Source organism: Stegostoma tigrinum, chromosome 25, assembly GCF_030684315.1.
Source record: "Stegostoma tigrinum isolate sSteTig4 chromosome 25, sSteTig4.hap1, whole genome shotgun sequence".
Lineage (NCBI taxonomy): Eukaryota > Metazoa > Chordata > Chondrichthyes > Orectolobiformes > Stegostomatidae > Stegostoma > Stegostoma tigrinum.
This window is the reverse complement of record NC_081378.1, coordinates 20,666,032-20,690,165: the sequence shown is the minus strand read 5'-3', so window position 1 is coordinate 20,690,165 and position 24,134 is coordinate 20,666,032. Positions and strand designations below refer to the sequence as shown.

The window sequence follows — 24,134 nt, the reverse complement described above, 5'->3', positions numbered from 1 at the left end:
GTCCCCTCTGTATCGGGGAAATGAAATGCAGACTCGGGGACCAGTTGTGGAGCAACTGTGCTTTGCACACACCAACCAACCTGACCTTTCGGTTGCCATCCACTTTAGCTACCCCTCCCACTCCCCTGGACATGTCCATTCTTGGCATCCTCCATCAAACAAAACTGTGCAGAACAGATCCTTTGGCCCTCAATGTTGTGCTGATCTGTGAACTAATCTAAGCCCCTGCCCCTACACCATCCCATCATTATCCATATGTTTATCCAAGGACTGTTTAAATGCCCCAATTGTGGCTGAGTTAACTAGATTGGCAGGCAGGGCATTCCAGAACCTGCCTCTGACATCTGTCTTAAATCTATCACCCCTCAATTTGTAGCTATGCCCCCGTTACACAAGTTGAAGTCATCATCCTCGGAAAAAGACTCACTGTCTACCCTATCTAATCCTCTGATCATCTTGTATGTCTCTATTAAATCCCCTCTTAGCCTCCTTCTCTCCAATGAGAACAGACCCAGGTCCCTCAGCCTTTCTTCATAGGGCCGGCGCACCAGACCAGGCAACATCCTGGTAAATTTCCTCTGCACTGTTTCCAATGCTTCCACATACTTCCCAAAATGGGGTGACCAGAACTGCACGCAATATTCCAAATGAGGCCGCACGAGCATTTTGTACAGTCGCAGCATGACATCATGGCTCCGGAACTCAATCCCCCTACCAATAAAACCTAACACACTGTAAGCCTACTTAACAGCACTATCAACCTGGGTGGCAACTTTCAGGGATCTATGTACATGGACACCAAGATCCCTCTACACATCCACACTACCAAGAATCTTTCCATTGACCCAGTATTCTGCTTCCTATTATTCTTCACAAAGTGAATCATCTCACATTTATCCGCATTCAACTCCATTTGCCACCTTTCAGCCCGATTCTGCAGTTTATCCAAGTATCCCTGCAACCTGCAACATTCTTCCACACCGTCCACCACTCCACCGACTTTAGTGTCATCTGCAAACTTACTAACCCATCCACCTATGCCTGCGTCCAATTCATTTATAAAAATGACGAACATCAGTGGTCTCAAAACAGATCCTTGAGGCACATCACTACTGACCTGACTCCAGGCTGAATATTTTCCATCAACCACCACTCGTTGCCTTCTTACAGAAAGCCAGTTTCTAATCCAAACTGCTAAATCTCCCTCAATTCCGTGCCTCCGTATTTTCTCCAATAGCCCACCATGTGGAACCTTATCAAAGGCTTTACTGAAGTCCATGTACACCGCATCAACTGCCCTACCCTCATCCACATGCTTGGTCACCTTCTCAAAAAAATCAATGAAGTTTGTGAGGCACGACCTGCCCTTGACGAATCCATGCTGACTGTCTCCAATCAAATTGTTCCTTGCTAGATGATTATGAATCCTATCTCTAAGTCTCTACTGTCAGAACGCGACCAAACATAAACTGGAGGAACAACATGTCATAGATAACAAAGTGTGAAGCTGGATGACACAGCAGGCCAAGCAGCATCTTAGGAGCACCCTTGTCCACTCCACACTCCCCTCCAACCCCACCACACCTGGCATCTTCCCCTGCAACCGCAGGAAGTGCTACGTTTGCCCCCACACCTCCTCCCTCACCCCCATCCCAGGCCCTAAGATGACTTTCCATATCAAGCAGATGTTCACCTGCACATCTGCCAATGTGGTATACTGTATCCACTGTACCTGTTGTGGCTTCCTCTACATTGGGGAAACCAAGCGGAGGCTTGGGGACCGCTTTGCAGAACACCTCCACTCGGTTTGCAATAAGCAACTGCACCTCCCGGTCGCGAACCATTTTAACTCCCACTTCCCATTCCTTAGACAACATGTCCATCCTGGGCCTCCTGCAGTGCCACAATGATGCCATCCAAAGGTTGCAGGAACAGCAACTCATATTCCGCTTGGGAACCCTGCAGCCCAATGGTATCAATGTGGACTTCACAAGCTTCAAAATCTCCCCTTCCCCCACTGCATCCCAAACCCAGCCCAGCTCATCCCCGCCTGCCTAACCTGTTCTTCGTCTCACCTATCCCCTCTTCCCACTTTAAGCTGCACCTCCATTTCCCACCCACTAACCTCATCCCGCCTCCTTGACCTGTCCGTCCTCCCCGGACTGACCTATCCCCTCCCTACCTCTCCACCTATACTCTCCCTTCCACCTATCTTGTCCTCTATCCATCTTTGGTCCGCCTCCCCCTCTCTCCGTATTTATTTCAGAACCCTCTCCCCACCCCCCTCTCTGATGAAGGGTCTAGGCCCGAAATGTCAGTTTTTGTGCTCCTGAGATGCTGCTGGGCCTGCTGTGTTCATCCAGCTCCACACTTTGTTAGCTTGGATTCTCCAGCATCTGCAGTTCCCATTATCTCTGAACAACACGTCATATTTCTCCTAGGGAGGTTAAAGCCCAATAGCCTGAATAGTCAATTCACCAGCTTCAAAATCTCTCCTCCCCCAACCTGTCCATCTTCTGACTCAACCTATTTGCTGTACCTTCCCACTGGCCAACCATAATAACCCCCTACCTGCATTCATTTGTCTCCATCTCACTTACCCTCCCCCCCCCTCCAACCCTACTCCTCACCCCCTATTTATTGCTGGGTTCCACTTCCGTCCCCAGTGCTGATGAAGGGTTTCAGCTTAGAACGTTGCTCCTTTGATGCTGTCCGACTGGCTTTGCCTTTCCAGCTTGACATGTATTAACTCTAGTTTCCAGCATTTGCACTCCTTACCAACTCCAAGTCTCCAAACTGAGTGTTGAGGAAGTGCTGCACTGCGAAAAATGCCTTTAAATGAACCATTAAATATCAATATCATCTGGTCTTTCAGATAAAACATTCCATAGCATTACTTAAAGAAGTTAAAATGAGGTCTCCCTAGTTTTCTAGCTAGCATTTCCCTCAAACATTACAACAAATTATTTGTTCTTGCTGTTTCTAGAACATTGCTATGCATATGTCTGTCATATTTTCTTACAACAGTGCAGTCTTATACTACTTAAGAAGGATATTATATAACTGCAAGTTTTTTCTCTTGCTTTTTTAGATTGCAGCTTTAGCAATAATAGTATTCTGTTTGAGATTGGGGAACTTGCGAGATCCAGATTTTTCAACAGATTATATAAAGTAGGCTCTATTTTTCAGCAATAACAAGGTGTGGAGCTGGAGGAACACAGCAGTCCGGGCATCAGAGGAGCAGGAAAGCTGACGTTTCGGGTCTAGACCCTTCTTCAGAGGGGAGGGGAAGGGGACTCTGAAATAAATAGAAAGGGTGAATTGTGGATAGTCATAAAGGGTGGATAGTGGAGCTGATAGGTGGGAGAGAAGTTGGACAGGTCAAGGAGGTGGGGATGAAGCTAGTAAAGGTGCATGTAAGTAGGAAGTTGGTGTGGGGGTTTGTCAGTGAGGAGGGAGGGACGGATAGGTGGGAGGGAAGATAGATAGGTCAAGGAGGTGGGGTTGAGAGCGGGTGCTGGTCTGGGATGAGGTTGGGGGTGGGGAAATTTTGAAGCTAGTAAAGTCTACATTGAGACCATTGGGTTGTAGGGTTCCAAGGTGGAATATGAGGTGCTGTTCCTCCAGTTTCCTGGTGGCATCATTGTGACACTAGAGAAGACCCAGGATGGACACATCCAGAGAGAGGGAGGGGGAGTTGAAGTGGTTCGTGACTGGGAGATGTTGTCATTTGTCACAAACCGAGTGTAGGTGCTCCACAAAGTTGTCTCCAAGCCTATGGTTGGTCTCCCCCATGTAAAGAAGGCCACATCGGGAACAGCGGATTTAATATTCCACATTAGTGGAAGGACCTTTTGGGGCCTGGGATGGGGATGAAGGGGCAGGTGTAGCACTTGCTGCGGTTGCAGGAAAAGGTGCCAGGGGTACTGGGGCTAGTGGGGAGTGTGGAGCGGCCAAGGGAGTTGCGGAGAGACCAGTCCCTCTGGAAGGCAGATAAGGGTGGGGTGGGAAATATATCCTTCTTAGTGGGGTCAGATTGCAGGTGGCGGAGAATGATGCGTTGAATCCAGAGGTTAATGGGGTGATACGTGAGGAATACATGATCCTCACGTATCACCCCATTAACTTCCGGATTCAATGCATCATTCTCCACCACTTCTGTCACCCAGACCACACTCAAGACTCCAACATCGGTAGTTCCTACCTCTCTATTTTTCAGTGTATGCGCTGGTAAGGGACATTTAATGAAAAGTGTCCACATGCAGGTCTTTAGCTTTGGGAATGTGTCTGCGGCTTTTTGGTTTGAATATACTTTCGGATTTTAGTTACATTTTTGAATATATAGTTTTAACTATCTTCATTTTGAAAAGACTGGACAGCGTGAAAAAAAGATCCAATGGGGAGAAGACTTTGGGAGTGGACCGGATGGGGACCCATTCTCCCCACCTTGCAGATCCAATCATCTTCCCAGCCCCACTCATTCTCATTCTCATTCTCTCTCTCTCTCTCTCTCCCCAGCCATTCCCCACACCTGCCGGTGTTCCCGCCGTGTTTTCTCGGATTCTGGTTTCGAGTCCACAACTTTCCTGTGCAAAGTCAGGCGGGATGCCTGGGTAGCTAGGGAGGTAGTGGTGGGGAGTGGGATAGAGAGACAGCACGGATAGGGCTCATGCCCTCTTTTTCCCCCATCCTGTACCCTCTCACCCTTTCAATCCCATTCAGTTCCCATTTCAAGCACGCATCCTATCCATGCACATGTGCAGAAAGCGATGACATAGGGGGCTTGGAACAGTGCTTCTGCAGATTGCAGTGGGATTGTATATGTTCAGCCACCCCAAAGTTTTTGTGTCACCAAAAACTGCCTTTTTGTTCTGCTTCAGGTCTATGATCTCACTGTAAAAGTGATGCACCCCATGACAACTATTGTGACACCTCCATCTGTTGTTGTCTCATTAATTAAGTCTTTCTGGATACTACATGACTTTAACTGATATACAATTGGTCCCAGTTGGATTTAGCTTGATCTACTCAGGAGGTTTTTGATTCTTGGTGTCTGCCATCCTTTCAGTTGCAAGCCTCAGCTGTCAGTTACAGGATTGATAGCTGGGTTGCAATGGAACCCTTCATGCTGAAACAGTTCAATAGGTGCCCAACGGAATAGTAAAAACTTGGAAAGACTATTAGCCTGAGAATCACAAGGAGTGGAAAAGAGTCATGATGAATCAGTCAACACAGAACAGAGATGATTTCTTCACGGGTATAACACAAACCATTAATTCTGACCATGGGCCTACAAGACCCAGCCCTGCACAGCTTGGGGTGGAAGGTGGATCTTTACACAGGCTCCTGCGATCCCGGGAATACAACCTTTTTGCTCAGTCTGCTGTCTTTGAAAGTGATTTTATTCAGGTACAAACATTTGAGACAAGAATTTGTAGTGTGGAACAGGTTATATGAAATTTGTGAAAGATCATTGATGAAAGGCCTGATACTGTTAGCTCTGCTGAGTATTTCATTACTCTATTTTCAGTTCAGTTTGCAGCATTCATAGTATTTTGCTGTTGGACACCAAATAGGTTCAGCAGGCAGGACTTCCATCTCTAAATCAGAAGTGTGATTTCATGTCCATCTTGAATGTAAAATGAAGGGAACTGGAGGTTCTAGTCTTTCAGATGAGATTCAAATGGAGATCCTATCTGTTCTCTTTTGTGAACACAAAACATTCTATCACACTATTTTAAATTATCACTGTGTGCAAATTTGGTGTAACATTTCCTACAGTACTACAGCTTAAAAAGTAATTTATTGGGTTTATTTTGTCTGATAAATGCAAGTTCTTTCTTCCTAAAGAAAACTGAATGTCTTTCTTTCACCCTTGGGTCAATATCAAACTATCAGTCAGATTAACAAATCTCTCCGTCCATACTCCCAAAATCAAAGTGCAGATTAACTGTTTTACATGGAGTAAAGCTCTCCTGTTAAACACTTCCTAAACAAATATAGCACTGGGTTACACATGAAGTAAAGCTACATCTATGCTGATATATCAAACAAGGTACAGCATTGGTTACATTCAGATTAAAACTCTGTCTACATTTGTCCCAGAGCGTTGTGTAAATGGTGCCATCAAACATTTACCGCTTGACACTAGAAATAAAGCCCTAGGAAAGAAAGGTAGAAGGTAAAGACTTGATGGAAGATGGCACTTTGACAATTTAAAATTTGGTTCAAATCCAGGTGACCAGACGAGGAAATCTAGTGGACATCCACAATATTCCAACTCTCTTGACTCTGGGAATAACAGCCTCCGTTCCATTCTTACCTCTCCCAAATATCTTGATCATTGCCAGCAGAGATAGTGAATCCAAAGGAAAAGAGGGAGAAGAAGGATACATGAAGATAACAAGGTGACAGTGATATGTATTTTATTACCAAACTAATAGCCAGCTCTCAAATATGAGTTGGGTTAAAGGGTCTGTTTCCATGCTTTATGACGAATTGGTGAATGGATTATTGAGCATAGAACTGAACTATATGGATTAGCAAGGTTGCAGCTCTGATTCTCCACAAAGAATAGGGCTGCTCAAAGCTAAAGAGTGGGGCAAAGCAGAGTTCTTTCTGCTAATCACTAACTTTTATTGGAAAGTTTTAAGTACTAGATTGTTCATATGTGTTTTACTGATGGTTGGAACATAGAAATTACCATTCCCAACATAGGCACTGGATGCTCGTTTGTTTATACTAATATGGAAATTAACTTGACAATAGAAAGAAACATAGGAACAGGAATGGGCACTCAGTTTCTGGATGTAACACCGTTTAATTAGATCATGGCTGACCTGTGCCTCAAATCCATTTATTCACCTTGGTTCTGTAACCTTTAATACCACTACCTTACAAAAATCTATATATCTCAGTTTCTGACATTTTTGAATTGACTCTACATTTGACTGTTGGAGAGAAGTTTCCAGATTTCCAGCTCAGTTTTCAATGGGTTACTCTTCCATTAAAATTGAGGAAGTGATTAACACCAAACTGTCAGACACCTTTGGCAAATATATCTGAGTCCAAGAAATAAGGGAAAAAATCTTTCAAACTTCAGTTCACCCATTTCACCTACTACTGACTCTGTCCTACAACCTTGGGACAGAATTATTTAAGTAATAGAAAGCGGCCACATTAGTTTGACACAAGAAGTACCTGACCTGCACAGTCGCTGAAATCTTGACGTGGCATCTAGCCACAGACTGAAGGGGAAGACAATGTTTCCAATTTATTTTTCATGTTTCTGTAAATATGGAAGCTTGCTAATTTATGTAGCTCAGTTCTGCAGAGTACGTAATTCCACAATTGAGCAAAGAACAGAAAGGCACCCTGTGCATATACTGTTAATCAATTCCATACAGACAGACTGTTCAACACTGGGACATTTTCTGTTCTCAGCAGGCATAGTCTGGCCTGATCAAGATGCTACGGAGCACAGTGCCTTGGATAGCCCAAAAGCCCAGGCACCCACAAGGTGCTGCACAATAATATATCTGATCTCTTGATTACCTCTTCATATCTCTCTTACCATCTCCATCTACAGTGTCCAACACAATGGAATCTGGCCCTTCTGTTTGAATTGACAAAAAAAAACAATTAAAAACTTAAGTGAAAACGTATCAGGAGGTTGATTTTGGAAAGAGCTCCTTGTTATTTGTTTTCTTTGAAAGGATGCTTCCCATGAAATTGGTCCGATTGAGTGTCCATAAAAAGGTCAGTAGATGTTTGAAGTTGGTCCTGGCCAATCGAAGTACTTTTTATCTCCAACTCCAAGACAAGCACCCCAACCACGTCTTCAAGCTCTGGGAAGAACTCATTCACATCATTTATGCTGGGCTGTCTATAACATTCAAAGATACCAATCTCAACCTCCCCCAGGCCTCAATGTGTGACTCAAGAAGCTCCTCAACTTCAGTTATCAGCTCTGAGAAATTCACCTACGAAGCTCAGAAATCTTGCCGAAATATTCCCATCAAGAATAATGCCACAGTAAATTCTAAAATAGGATTTTGGAAAAGGAACCAACTCTTGGTTGGGAAAGAGTTTCGGGATAGCTCTGATGATGTTCACAGTACTGAATCTTCAGAAAGTACCCACAGATCGCAGCCAATTTATGGAAAGAGCCACATTAAAGTCGTCAGGAAAGACTGGTAAGGAAATTTTAGAATAAAAATGTTCCAGTAAAGAAATCTCAGCTTTTTGCTGGAATGTAGAAACTCAGAGAAGAAAAAAGACAATGCCAGTGACCCCACAAAAGCAGTCATGGCAATGAATGAGCAAATGATGGTGCCGCCTGGATTGTGTAGTGTCACAGTTACAGATCAGGCCTGGAAGATACCTTTCCAGGTGCATTACAATCATTCACACCCTTAGGTGGTCTAAGTATTTTAGTATTATAACATGCGCCTAGGTGATAGCAATGGCCTGAGGTTTATTGCAAGATTATCAAATAAGGGCTGGATGCTTATGTAGCTTGCATTTGAAACTCAAATCTTCAAGCTGTACAGCCACATAAAATTTGCATGACTTGACAATTTAAAATGTTAGCAGTTTTAATTCACTGTAATTTTAAATTTACAAAGCAGTCAGTGTAACAGGTCATTTACCTTAATTGATATAACTTAAGAGACATGTAATGACAGAAGATAAAGAACATCCAATGTTATCCTAGTTTAGTCTATCACCTCAGTTAATATATACAGAACAACCCCTGTATTCTTCCTTGTAGAACTCGGGCAGCACCTCCATTCTTCCATGCTGTTTGCTGCGAGTTTTTATTTTCTCAAGAGATGGAAGTGTTGTTATTGTTTATCCCTTAATACCTTTCTGAAGAGGGCAGTAAAGTGCTGCAGCCCATCTGGGATAAGTTTCCACAGTGCTGCTAAGAATGAAGTTCCAGGCTTTTGACCCAGTGACAATGAATGAAAGGTGACATAGTTCCAAATCAGGATTGTGTGTGTCTTGGAAGAGAACTTCTGGGCCATCTGTTTCTCTTATTGTTCCAGGTGACGAATGTTTTAGATTTGCAAGAAACTGCCAAAAGAGATTTGGTGAGTTGTTGCAGCACTTCTTTGGATGGTATACACCACCCCTGTCATAAATGTTTATGGACAGAGTTAGCATGTGAAGCAAGTGCATTGATTTTTCTTTGATGTAAAGCTTTTAAAGCTTTCTTGTTGTTATAGCTGTACTAATCTAGAGAACTGGAAATATTCTGTCATTCTCCTAACTAATGCACTGTGAATAGCGGACAACACTTTTTGGGAAGCGTGTATCGTAGTATTTAATAGCTGATCCAAATGATCTTCTGCTGAATTTTAACTCCCACATCATAGATAGTAGGGTATTCAATTATACTTTGTCAAAAGCAAATGGCCGGTTCTTTCCTGTTGAAGATGCTCATTGCCTTGAACTTAGTTGGTGTGCTTCTTTTTCTTGCCATGTATTAGTTGATGTCTGAATGTTTTCTAGGTTTTGCTGCATGCAGGTATGGATTGCTTGAGGATCTGAAGAGATACAAATCATATTGACCACTCTGCAATAATCAGCGAATATCTCATTTCTTTTAATATAATGATGGATGAATAGTCTTGAAGAATCAATTGATTATGGTTGCGTCTAAGACACTAACCTTGCATACAATGTCTGGTCTCCAACAATCATAACGACAATCCTTTTGAATTAAGTATGACCTCAGCCAGTGGAGAGTGTGTTTCCCCTCCATACCCCAAAAAGAAAACTAATTCCCATTGATTTCAAGATAACAAGGTTTGGAGTTGGGTGAACACGGCAGGCCAAACAGCATCTTAGGAACACAAAAGCTGACGTTTCGGGCTGTTGTGATTCTTTGATTCCATACTGAATCAATTGCTGCCTTCATTTCAAAGGCAGTGATTGTCAGTGCTCCTCTGGAATTCATGCCCTTTTGTCTATGTTTGGACCAAGTCTCTGAGGTTTGGAGCCACGTCACCAGTGGAACCCGAACTAATCGTGGGACAAACAGGTTATTGTTGTGTACATGCCATTTGATTGTAGGGCCCTGAACCGACACATCAGCTTTCCTGCTTCTCTGATGCTGCCTGGCCTGCAGTGTTATCTCAGGCTCCAGCATCGGCAGTTCTTTCTATCTTTGCCATTTGATAGTGCTGCCAATGAAACCACCTAGGTAGACAAGGGATGGTGCAGTTGTGGCCAGTTTAGATTTGACCTATTTTTGGATAGATTTTACCTGGGCAATTTTTCACACTATCGGGTAGATGCAAGTGTCGTAGATGTACTGGAACATTTTGGTGTCTAACTTGTTAGGGAGAACTCCTTAGTACTAGAACCAGGAATTTAAGACACCTTCAGCCATTTCTTGATATCACATAGAGCTTTTTTTAAAATTCATTCATTGGATGTGGGCATCGCTGGCAAGGCCAGCATTTATTGCCCATCACTAATCACCCAGAGGGCAGTTACGAGTCAACTACATTGTTGTAGGCCTGGAGTCACATGTAGGCCAAACCAGGTAAGGGATGCCTGTTTCCTTCCCTAAAGCACATTCGTGAACTGATGGATATTTCTGACAATTGATAACAGTGCCATGGTCATTAGACTCTTTAGTCCAGTTATTGCTGGTATTTTTCATATTGAATTCAAATCTGCCATGACAGAATCGGAACCTAGATCCCCAATATATTACGTCAGTCTCTGGATTAATAATCTAGTGAGTAATCTCATTAAGTTATTATCTTCCCATAATCAAATTGGTTGAAAACTCAGTTGTGGTGGAGACATTAGGAAGAAGCTAAAACAATCATCCAAACAGCACTTCTGACTGAAGACAACTCTAAATTATTCTGCTTGATCTTTGTACTGAACTACTTGGCTCCCCATCATTCAGACTGGGATGTTTGTGTGACCTCTTTTGTAAGTTGTTTGATTGTCAGTTGTCTGTTACCACACACAACTGGATGTGGCAGGTCTACAGCATTTTGATTTGATCTAATGATGGGGGAATTACTTCCCTGTATGTTTAAATGCTGCCTTGTGTTGTAACTGCAATAATTTGGTATCTCATTTTTAGGTATCCCTGTTGTTGATTGTGGCATGCTCTCTGCTACTTCCTCATTGATCACTTGGCTTGATGGTAATGATAAAATGAGGGATGTATGCATGTGGGCAGTGTGTGCAATTGTAATTTTCCAGTGCTTAGGTTGATGTTGTGTGGTCCACCCAATTTTTTTTTCCAACTTTTCTGCAATTGTTTGATATAACCAAGTGGCTTGCTGGCCATTTTTGACAACACCCTAGAATCAGCTATGTTTTTTTTGGTAGGTCTGGAGTCACCTGTAAGGAAAACTGGATAATGATGGTAATTTATTTCCCTAAAAGGACAACAGTGAACCAGATGAGTTTTTACAACAATCTAGTAATTTCTTGGCCTTGTTATATTCCCAGCTGATGTTATTACTGGATAATGTTAGATCCCAGACTGCAATCTAGTTTTATAGATCCATATTTTATAGTGCTTTGCTTTTAAGAAGATGATCATTCTTTGAAACATAAACACATAATCTGGCAGACGCAAGTTTAACAATGACACAGATGTTTATTACACATAGGAAACAATGATAAAATAGAATAAACCAGACTATTTACACATAACCCAAAATTAAAGATTTTGAAACATACCATAAAAATATAACCCCCTCATCTCAAAGACAGTCCTGTACAATACTCAATCTAGAGGAAATTCCCTTCATTTTCACATCTATAGGATTTAACTTAACTGTGGTTTCAACTCCCACGATTGGAAACCTGATAGATTCTTCTTTGAAACTTCATACAACTTAGCTTAGACTTTCTCAGCTTCAAGTAACCCCTTCAAGGCTTTAACCAAACACTTCTGATCTGGAAATTTTAAATTGAACTCCTTAAGAAGAGATTTCCTCAGTGTAACAGTCCTGATCTATCTTGCTTTCTTAGGATCACATCCAGCTTCAGGTAAGACTCCTCTCAGGTGTCCAACTGAAATGAGTGCTCCCCCTAATCAAAATAAAATAAATCCTTGACCTTCTAAACTGAAAACCTAATACAAGTAAACAAAGTAAATTGCCCTTGTACAAAAAAAACTCCCTGGATAAACAAATTTCTATTACCTTTCCTGAACACACACTGTTCTAAAAAAGTAAAATCACCAAAGCTGCAGAAAAGCTTACAAGTTACTCCTTAAATCCATTAGACACACAGAAAACTATTTGTCATTTGTTCAAAATTCAAAAATTCGAAGTACGAATAAACCTCATACCTTGCATCATGGTCACTAATACTGAATCTATCTTTTTATTCCAGATTTATTTGTTAGCCGCCATGGTGTAATTTGAACACTTGTCTATGGACAATCGTCCAGGCCTTAACTTACTAATCCGGCTACATTGTCACTACCATCTTAATTCACATTTTTAAAATCACCGTCCCTATGTCAAAAGATTAGAGTCCTGCAACATATCGGTGAGAGACTTTTTTTCTTTTCTCTAAATACCCAGATAAACCAGTCGCACTGGAAACATTTGGTTGTCCTTATTTAGCCCTCTATGGCTTGGTGCGCATTTTATGTTATGGACCAGACAGAGCCCCTTCATAATATTTTAGGAAGGTAGCCTGGACAACATCAAGAGAGAAACGACATCAAGAGACATTTCAGAGAGGGTAGCAGCTAGTAATCATTTTACTGAAGCTCTGGGACCCAAACAGCTTCTGACTGCTATAGCTAAACAACTAGAAAACCCTGAGCTGTGAGAACTGGCCACTTCTTTTCATTGTTACAACTACTTTTAAGAAAAACCTAAAGGCCTTCTCTGATTGTTGACTTTGGCCATCTCTAGTATCCACTTTGTTACCTGTACCTTTATAAACTCTCAAAAAAAACATGACAAAATACCCTTTATAAAAAGTGACAGCTTCGTCTCATTCCTTATTAATGTGTCAATCACTCTGGGACATCTTACCACATAAAAAGGCCTCTATAGATCTAAGCTGATTAAGTAAATAAGTGTTTACAGTGTACACAAAATGCAGTATGAAAGGAATTGGCTTGCATAAATAGCTTAAGGTTCAGTGCCTCTTTCTTTGCGGAATGGCAGTCATCTGTATATAAAGCAGGTGATTAAAAATGCCTATTGGTAAAGAAATGCTTCTTGTTATCAAATAGGAAAACAAGCAGCAAACACCACAAATTACTTCCAGTGGTGACACAAAGATGCTAAAAATAGCTGCCAGTTTAGTGATAAACATTACAAACAGTGCTTATCTGATTGGCATTGCAAATAGTGGCAACTTGATTGGCATCATTTGCAAACCTTATCTGATAAATATTGCTAATCTGGCACCAGTTAGCACTGTAAATGGGAATCCATGTAATGTTCATGAGTTTTAATTTAAAAAAAACACAACGATTCTAGACAAGTATTAGCAAAGGCACCTCTAATGATGTTGTGTCAGAATGATAATAGAATGTATTTCCATCAGGGTGCCTGATACTCAGGAGCCTCAAAAAATAAGAACAAGAACTGAACAATTGCTTGATGTGAAAGAAGAAAAAAGCCCAGGTACCAAAGAAGACTGTGTTTACATTTCATTTTGCTTTATGTTAGTGGGTTCTGTGGGAGAAGCGTTCAGTCTGAACAATTTTGTGGCTGAGTATACCTATGAGTCAACTTGTGTACTATTTTTTACTTTAATTCATACTTTGCTAGGGCCTCAACTGTATGCAACCTTTGACCACCCTCCATTTCCTTATTCTACAACAACTAATTTGCTTTCTAAAAGCTTTTCATAAATTTATTGGATTTCTGCCCTGCCTTTATACCCTCATATGTGTTAAAGAAATTGTGAATGTGTGGAAGATTACTTGTTTAAGTTCACTTAAGGAAGCTTACGAATATGTCCAAAAGGATGGGTGTGAGGATATGTACTTGTGTTCTTTTCTCCATTATTGTCATTGTTACTATTATCCCACTCCATCTCTTATTGATATTTTGCCCAGTCCTGCCAATGCATAAAATTTATTTATTTATTATTTTCAAATATGGGATAGTATCCCAGACATTACTGGCCATTGCAAAGTTGAAACAAGAAGTCTTTTCCTGTTTAGGCTATGTTGGATCAGTGAGCATTGTACAAATGTAGAATATTGAATAAACCTATCAATGTATTTTAATCAATGGCTGAGTCAGTAACTTCCCAGTGAGACACAGCTACATAGATTCATTCTAGTTTGAGTGTAGCTAGGGGTCATGGTGAGGATACTCAGGTAACCTCGACACCCATGGATTAAGGAAATGTAAAATCAAGCCCAAGCCATTTTTCCATCCCCACCCTTGTCTGCCTTCTGGAGAGACCACTCTCTCCATGACTCCCTTGTCCACTCCACACTCCCCTCCAACCCTACCACACCCAGCACCTTCCCCTGCAACTGCAGGAAGTGCTACACTTGCCCCCATGCCTCTGCCCTCACCCCTATCCCAGGCCCATAGATGACCTTCCACATTAAGCAGATGTTCACCTGCACATCTGCCAATGTGGTATATTGTATCCATTGTACCCGGTGTGGCTTCCTCTACATTGGGGAAACCAAGCGGAGGCTTGGGGACCGCTTTGCAGAACACCTCCGCTCGGTTCGCAATAAACAACTGCACCTCCCAGTCGTGAACCATTTTAATTACCCCTCCCATTCCTCAGGCGACATGTCCATCATGGGCCTCCTGCAGTGCCACAATGATGCCACCCGAAGGTTGCAAGAACAGCAACTCATATTCCGCTTGGGAACCCTGCAGTGCAATGGTATCAATGTTGACTTCACAAGCTTCAAAATCTCCCCCTCCCCCCACTGCATCCCTAAACCAGCCCAGTTCTTCCCCTCCCCCCACTGCATCACAAAACCAGCCCAGCCTGTCTCCGCTTCCCTAACCTGTTCTTCCTCTCACCCATCCCTTCCTCCCACCTCAAGCCGCATCTCCATTTCCTACCTACCACCTCATCCCGCCTCCTTGACCTGTCCATCTTCCCTGGACTGACCTATCCCCTCCCCACCTATCCTCTTTTCTCTCCATCTTCGGTCCGCCTCCCCCTCTCCCCCTATTTATTCCAGAATCCTCTCCCCATCCCCCTATCTGATGAAGGGTCTAGGCCCGAAACATCAGCTTTTGTGCTCCTGAGATGCTGCTTGGCCTGCTGTGTTCATCCAGCTTCACACTTTGTTATCTTAGATTTACTATTCCTGACTACTGTCCTTGATCCTCACTGGGAAGTACATGAATAAAGATAAAAACAGTATCAGGGTCTGTTATGATATAACCACAGTTCAATAGTTCTTTTTACCACCAATGACAACCTACTTCATTATTAAGGAATTTGGGAGAAATTTCTTAATTCAGACAGTGGTGAGAACTGACAGTTACAACCGCATGGGATAGATCAGATAAATTACACAAGTCATTATGGGGAAACTAGATATGAACAAGTGGAGGGAGAAAAAAAAAATAGAAGGATATGCTGGTTTGGTAGGTGAATGGGAGGAGATTCACACAGCATAAAATCTGGCATAAATCTCTTACATTAAATTGGTTTTCTTTACTATAAATTGAGGTAATTGAGTGGATATAATTTTAAAGTGGTACTAAACTTGAGCAGGTTCCTTTGCATCCTTGCCTGCTATTTTTCCAATGCTTCGAGAGGAGTAGAGAATACCAGAGGTACAAGTATTTTTTCTGTAAACATATATACAGCATATATAGTATTTATGATTCTACTCACTAGCTAGCACAAACTCTCCTCCAGCATTAGTACTATCTCCTATGGCAATGGCATGATTTCCTGATGATTGTTATAACTAATTTTAGATCACAACTTATCATATTATAATGACCATTATCTCTGTACTGGTAACAACTGCAGATATTGCATACTTTAATTACTGTAACATTTATTGGTTCAAAGTCAACATAATGTTATTGAAATACAGGTTGTTTGGAGTGAGTTATGAGGCATCGCAGAGCACCATCTCCTTGCTTGCATCTGTACTTCATGATGTCCTCAGAACTCATTCTTTTTTTACATTCCTTGTAGCTTCTGTGCTGTTATCATTCTATTCTATGCATAATTTATTGTGGTTGTGTAGAAATTATTTCATGATAACATTGAACATTCCAAAACTACATTCAGCACAGCTTAAGTACAAGGTGAAACATGCATATATCCAAGTGTTAACAGTGAGAATTCCTAGTCCTACAATAATTTTTGTTTGGACAGAAAAGGAATTTTTGAGCTAGATTTACTTCAGGGAAAAAAAAAACACTAGATTCTTCAAATGGGATGGGCTAAACAAAGCCAACCAGAGATATCTACCCTTCCAGTGCCTCTCTTCTTTTATGGATAGTCAAAGCTCAAGTGTAACTTCACCAACCATTTGCCCCACAACCCTTCTCCAACTGATGATATGATTGCAATCAGGAGCTCATGGTGCTTACTGATACATATCTGAAGTCTCACATTCTGTGCAAGTGCATTAATCCTCTCCAGCAAGCCACCAAAACTGAAAACTGTCTTAAGCAGCAAGTAAAACAACCTGAAAACTGTTTTTGTATTATATAAGTTTGTATGTGTAATAATGAACACAAGCATGCCAGTTTTTCTGAATCTTAGACTTCAGAACTTGTTAACTCTTTAGAATATCCTAACTTCTAAGGTTTTGAGTCTGAGGGCTGCATAAATATATCTCTTCTGGGGTTGCATCCAATATTTCAATTCACCTTGTCATTATTAACTACTTACGATATACACAAAATATTAATATTGGTGTTTGTCCACAAGGTGGCAATATTACTACTAAAAAAACCTTCAGGTCCACAATAATCAAAGGGGACAAATTAATGAATGAAAAATATAAAGGCAACAATGATTACGTCACTTGGGTACAAAACACAGGTATCCAGGGCACCGTTAACTGTGTCATTATTGGACGTTAATCCGAGTTCTGCTCCATTAAATAATTCTCCATTTTGTACTTGGATGTGAAATCTCTGCTTTGCTTTATGTACTCTGCCAATTTTCTGCATTTTGTTCCTGTTTTTTGTCCCAAAAGTAGTGATGGGAACATAGGTACTAAGGCATTACTGGCTGCTTTAATAGCTTGCCAAAGTGGCCATTCCAAATGTGAGAACCAAGTATGGACCATCAGCCAGTGTATGGACCTTGGTAACCATTAAAGGTGCCCTATCTTCCCTAACACCACAACTATGCACTTTCCAATAGAAGTTATCAGATAGGGTTCAGAAACAAGCAAATTGGTTAATTTTTCCACTCAAAGCTAAGAATTCTCACAGCTAAATTTGTTTCGTCTTACAAGGATCAAAGTTTTCCCAGTCTGTGCAGCTCAGTAACAACTCATACACTTACCCACTGAATCATTAGTTTTTTTTTACCTCATTTGTACTCAGGGGAGGAAGGATTTGACATTTAAAACCCTACTTGGTGTATATAGTCTCTTTGCAAATTCTGTGCCCTGGTTTTCACCTGGAATATTCAATAATAAAAATACCAATCTCACTGGTATTGATAAATCTTATTTCCAGAACTAAGATGTCTGAGATCAAAGTTGTTGTTTAAAGGGGGTGGTGAGTTGGAAAGACCAAGTTTATTGAAAGTGAAAGTAAATTTCAGACCAAAAATATGCTCCAAAAAGTACAAAATTTATTTTTAAATGTCTAAAATTCCTGAAAAACACTTTTTGTTGAGGGTCGGGGTGGGGGGGCGGGAGCATGTGGTGGCGGAGTGAAAGAGAGATTGTTACTTTATATATTCTGGACCACCTCCAAAAAATGGGACAGAATGTTGAAGCAAACACATCCCTCCATAGAGGAATGTTCCCCATTAATGACAGCTTTCTGGGCTTAGGGTGTTAATGAAGATGTGCATTAAAATCAGGGCTCTATTATCTGACACTCGTGTGTTTCATGATGACATCAGTTCGTTTTGTGTGTAGGAGACGAGTGGGAACAGATTATTGAAAGATGCTCCTGTGATCACTGCAAAACGTGTAATCAAGACTTGATGCAGCATACCCTAACCTGTAAACAAAAGAAAGCTGGGACTGGAGAACAAGAGGAGGAGGAGGAGGAGGAAGGTGAAGGAGAATCTAATGCCTTTGAGGCAGAAGATGAGGACCGCACGTACTTTGGACTCTGGGAACGCGACAGACCAACACTGATGCCACTTTCCAGGCTCAGCAGCCTCATTGCTGTTGGCCTTAGATAGTTTTAAATTTTCTTTTTTTGGAAGATAAAATCTGTTTGATTTATATTTTTTAAAAAAACTGACATTTTGTATATGCTGTAACAACAAACTGTCAATATACACTAGTCAATAATTTTGTTGCTGAATATTTTCCCAGTTTATCACACAATTCCAAATTAATATCATTTATCTTTAAATATACCAGAAGATTGCCTCCACCCTGTTCCATCAAGTGCTTCAAGGACAAAAACAGTGTGAGTCATACGCAAAGAAAAGGTTCCTCTTGATCATTCCATCAAAAACCCACAGGTTGAATATAGTATGGGTTTGATATTGAAATTTCCTCAACAGTTCTCTTGATCTATTCCTGTTTTAGTGCAAAATCAGAGTTTACACAATGCTGTCAGGTTTTCGTTTAAAGTGAGTTGCCTAACGGGAGAACACCCAAGGAAATTTATGGCAATAAGGTATGGCTTCCATCAACCTCTTCTAGGCTAGGTACAGCAGGGTAGGAACAGTGCAGAGTTCCCTTTTCAATATTCTGTCAAATACTGCCTTGGATCATTTGCAATAGAGATTGGATATCCTGTTTAGCTCCTCAATATAATGTTTGATGAGACAATCAGGTCAGATGTAGCACAGATTAGATCTATCGTAAAACTATCCACATGATCTAACACTGTTGAGATCAGATAGTTATATGCAAAATAAAGCTTCCTATACACTATCTAACAGTAACTTGATCCCATTTTGTGCCATGTTCAAGAACAAGAAATGCTAGGGCAAGACAGGACATTTAGGGATAGATTAAAATTTGAGTTCTCATTGCCCTGTCATCAATTATCTTAAGCACAAATCACTCCACAAAGTCATATCTAAATATTACAGAAAAGAAAGACATTGTGCTGAAGCTTTTAGATGTGATTCCATCATTGGGCTGCACTGCTAAATAAGACTGGTTGTGCTAGTAGTTACACTAACAATCAATTTCAGATGCTCAATGACACTTATAATAAGGCTCACTTTATGATTGTTAGAAGAATGTGTGCATTCATTTGCAGACACCTGTTTTCTGCAACCAAAGGAATATCTTCAGATTTTATGCCTTTTTTAAATTATCCAGGAGGCTTAGGAGCCTCTAGTTCCCATTGCTTACTTTATAGCAATTCCTCAAAGTTAACTCATCAACAAATTAGCACCCTTTTATCCTGTATTATTAATTGCTGTGAATTGTTTGAAATTTAGCATTTTTAGCAGTTTTCAGGTTTTTTTTGAGTACTAAGTAAATGTCATATTTGTAAAGGAATGGAGTTTAAAAATTTTTTGATGTCTGTTTTATACTTCAGAAATACAGTAAACACATAAAGCACTGTCACATTGGAGAAATTGCATAAACCTTTTTTTGAACATCCTTGAATAATGAGGGTGAAACATAATGGATAATGAGGGAGAAAATATTGGAGTGTGCTGATAAAGAACATGTAGTGGAGGTTATGTTTGATTTTTCAAAAGAAATAGCATCACAATACAGCATTTTGATAAAGCTGATCTGGTCCATCTTTAGATTATATCAGGATATGTGGTTATCACATTGTAACCGCACAGGAGATAAAAGTAATTGATGACTTGCAAGTTACAGCATATCAAGTGTATGTTAGATGTAACGAGGCCCTTACCAGGCTTGACTGGCCAAACCCCGTGACTATAAACAGTATAGCCCTATAAACCGTGACAGAGAGAATTTCCACATAATTCCTCACATGCTTCAACCAAATAGTTTAAGTTTGTCCCCTGGTTTTTGACCTTCCTGCTAACAGAAGTAAGTCTTCTTTTATCCATTGTAGCTAGCTATCTCATATACAAATATGAAGACAGACACAAAAGTGGCTTTAGTTTAAATTAGAACAATAGAAATACAGGGGGATATAACAGAAAGATGAGTCAGGGTGACTTTGAAACAGATTGTTTCCAATCCAAGGTCAGGCAAGATCAAGAATGTGAGGTCATTCAAACAAGATTGAATGAGAAATTTTGTATCCAAAGCACAGTGAGGCTCTGGACTTCACTAAGCAAATCAGATTACGAAATGAGGCAGAAACACCACTAATATTCAGGTCTAGGAATGGATGGGTGCTTTCAGGGATGTGGGAACAGATTTTTGTGAATGTGTCTTTCTGTTTGAAAGGACTATGCTCTTTGTCGCAATTGACAGTGCTCCTTTAATACAGTCTTGGAATTGTCTTCTCAAATATTTATCCACTTGGCTTTAAAAATTGCAAGGGATTCCATCCTCCGTCCTTAACTATTTTCACGTATTAACTATGCCCTACGCAAAAGAAAACTCCCTTTTCCTTGATTCACTGTGTTCTCATATTTCAGTCCTCTACGTACACTCAATTAGCTTCATTGTCCCATACTCAAATGAGTAAGTGAAAAGTTTACAAGTCGCCACATATGGTGCCATCTTAGGTACAAAAGCTCTTACGTAAAAATTCTTGTTGCCGGAGGGGCGGCGGAGGGAGGGGGTGAAATTAGAAAACTAAAGAAATAAAAAGTTCAGAATAACAGTCCTTCCAACCCAGTCCATAATGGCATCTAGCCTGTAGTATGTGCCGGGTCTTGACTCCAGACTGCACCAGGCTTAACCTCAAGGTTATCCAGGTCAGGAAACCACTCTCAAATCATTTTGAAGCCAAAAGTATCAATTTATCAAGAATGGAAATAGGTACATGTGGGGAATGAACTAAAACTTCATTTTTCAGCACTCCAGATCACCTCTTCATCCAACATGTTTCAATGAAATGAACCTGCGTATCTGCTCATAAATAAAACCCTAGTGTAATTGTCAGCATGACAAATCCAACATCCGCCTTGGAGGGCTAACTAGCTTCATTATTGTGTTGAAGTATGTCAAGCAAAAGCAGAAAATTTCTGGAAATACTCAGGAGGTAGACAACATCTTAAAAGTTCTAATGATGGTCTTTGATTGGAGGTGTAGGCTTTTTCTCCCCTGACAGATGTGCCTGACCTCCCGAGTATTTCCAGCATTTACTGTTATTTAAAATTTTCAGCATCCATGTTTTGATTTTGTGTAAATATACTGAATGAGTGTTTGATATGCCAAATAATTGCCTTAGACTGTCAGGTAAAAAGCTGCAAGAATGATTAACCAACATACTCAACTATAACCTAAAGAACATTCTTTTTATTTGATTCTGACTTGCAGAGAAAATGGGCTTTGCAAGAATGAAAAGATTAAGAAAAGGTTTTAAGTGTACACACAGTGATCAAACTGAGATGATTAAAGTCACAGGAGTTAATTAAGGTATTTTGAAAAATATTTCCATTTGTGGGAAAGTGTAAAACTAGGGTCAATAGATTAATCCAGTGGGGAACATAGTAAAATGTGTTTACCAGTGTAGGAAGTTCATGAAACTTGCTACTGTAAGCAGTTAAGAAACATCATAACAATGCATTTAAGGGAATGCTAGATAACCATGTGAGTAGAACCCTTGTGGCACAGTGGAGTATCACCGCCTCTGAGCGAGGGCCTGGGTTTAAGGCCCACCGTTCCAGAGGTATGTTATAACATCACTGTAGAGGTTGATTTAGAAAATAACTAAACATATGACAAGAAAGAACCAATATGATATGGACCCTTACGATGTTCAGCAAAGAAAGTTGAGAACCAACCAGTATCCTGGATTTTTTAAGTTATGGCACAGAAGGGGTTAGCCAGCACAAAACCACTATACTGGCTCTTCAAATGAGCATCTTTAATTAGTGTCAATCTCCTGCTTTTTACCCATACCCTTACATGCTATTTTGATCCAAATAATCACTCAATGACCTCTTGAATGCCTGAAATGAACGTGCCACCACCATATTTCTTGGCAGTGCATTCCACATCCTAAATACACACTGTGTGTGAAAGTGTTTTTTTCTCATGCCACCTTTGCTTACTTTGTGCATCACTTCAAACCTTTGCCCTCTAACTCTTGTTCCTTTCACTTGTGGGAATAGTTTTTCCCAGTCTACTTGATCCAGCCTGCTCATGATTTGGAAAGGCTCCATCCTATTTATTTTCAGCCTTCTTCTCTCCAAGGAGAGCAGTCTCAATTTCTTAAATCTGTTCTCATAACTGAAGTTCGTCACAGAGTCACATGGCACAGCAGAGGCCCTTTGGCACATTCCTGGAGTCATTTTTTCTGTGCTCCCCAATGCATCCACATTTTGCACGTAATGCAGCACCCACAAATTTTCACAAGCTGAAGTCTAACACATGCCTTATACAAGTTCAACGTCACCTCATACACTTAGACTCTATGCTCCTATTAATAAAACCAAGGACACTATATGCTTTGTTAACTGCTCTCCCCAGCTGTCCGACCACCTTCAATGATTCGTGCACCTTTACAACCAGGTCTCTCTATTCCTGCAGAATCTTTAGAATTGTACCCTCTATCTTGTATTATCTTTGAATGTTCTTCCTACAAAAGTGCATCACCTCTCATTTAACTACATAGAACCTCATCCGCCACCTAACCACCCAATCCACAGCTTGTCTACATCCTTTTGGAGTTTCACACTGACATCCTCAAAATCTGCTTCTTGCCATTTATTTAAATGATTTGGATGTGAATACAGGAGACATGGTTAGTAAGTTTGCAAATGCCATCAGAACTGGTGGTGTAGTGGACAGTCAAGGAGGTTATCTCAACAGGACCTTGATCAGATGGTCCACTGGGCCGAGGAGTGGCCGATGGAGTTTAATTTGTAATGTGAGGGCTGCATTTTATTAATGCAAACTAGGGCAGGACTTGTACAGTTAATAGTAGGTCCCTAGAGTGCTGCTGAACAAACACATTGGGGCAGTCGCATAGTTCCTTGCAACTGGAGTCACAGGTAGATGTTGCTTGACATGTTTGCCCCCATAGGTCAGGGCATTGAGTATTGGAGTTGGGACATTATGTTACAGCACATTAGTGAAGCCACTTTTAGAATACTGCGTTCAGTTCTGGTTTCTCTGCTAATAGGAAGGATATTGCGTAACTTGAAAGCATTCAGAAAAGATTTACAAGGATTTTGCCAGAATTAGAAGTTTTGAGCTATAGTGAGACTGAATAGGCTGAGGCTTTTATCCCTGGAGCAGCAGAGGCTAAGGGTTAACCTTGCTATTTTTCCTCCTTTGATTCATTCGTGGGATGAGGGCTTTGCTGGCTAGGTAGCATGCCTAATTGTCCAGAGGGCAGTTAAGAGTCAAGCACATTGCTGTGGTTCTGGAGTCAGATGTAGGCCAGGTAAGAAAGGCAGTTTCCTTCACTAAATAACAGCAGAGAATCAGATGGGTTTTTCTTGACAATCGGCAATGGATTTATGGTCATCAAAAGACTCTTAATTCCAGATATTTGTTGAATTCAACTTTCACAATCTGCCACAAATGAATTCAAATCCTGGTTCCCAGAACATTATCTAGGTCTCTGAACTAATAGTCCAGCGATAATAGCACTAGGCCACCCTCACCTCTCAAGGGAGGTTTATAAAGTCATAACAGGCATGGATAGGGTGAATAACCAAGGTCTCTTCCACAGGTTATCAGTTCAAAACTAGAAGACAAATCATTTCCCCTCACCATAAAGCTATAAAATGGACTTGAGGGAAAGCTTTCACACAGAGTGGTGTAGACAGTTACAATATTCCAAAAGGCATCTGGATAGGTATTAGGATTAGAAAGAGTTTAGAGAAACTGACCAAGTGCTGGCAAAAGAGACTAGACCGGTTTAGGATATCTGGTCAGTGTGGAAGAGTTGGAC

General features: G+C 40.8%; 1 protein-coding gene across 1 annotated transcript; it reads left to right on the top strand.

Moving 5' to 3' along the window:
* Nucleotides 1-46: 46 nt before the first annotated feature.
* On the top strand, nt 47-18,454 carry LOC125463282 (Golgi-associated RAB2 interactor protein 1A-like). The gene is made up of 6 exons (XM_048554356.2): nt 47-567; nt 4,881-5,409; nt 6,238-6,407; nt 7,716-8,195; nt 13,558-13,637; nt 18,071-18,454. Exons 2-6 carry the CDS (start codon nt 5,215-5,217, stop codon nt 18,340-18,342), a joined length of 1,197 nt encoding a protein of 398 aa, XP_048410313.1. The 5' UTR covers nt 47-567; nt 4,881-5,214; the 3' UTR covers nt 18,343-18,454.
* The last annotated feature ends 5,680 nt before the right edge of the window (nt 18,455-24,134 follow it).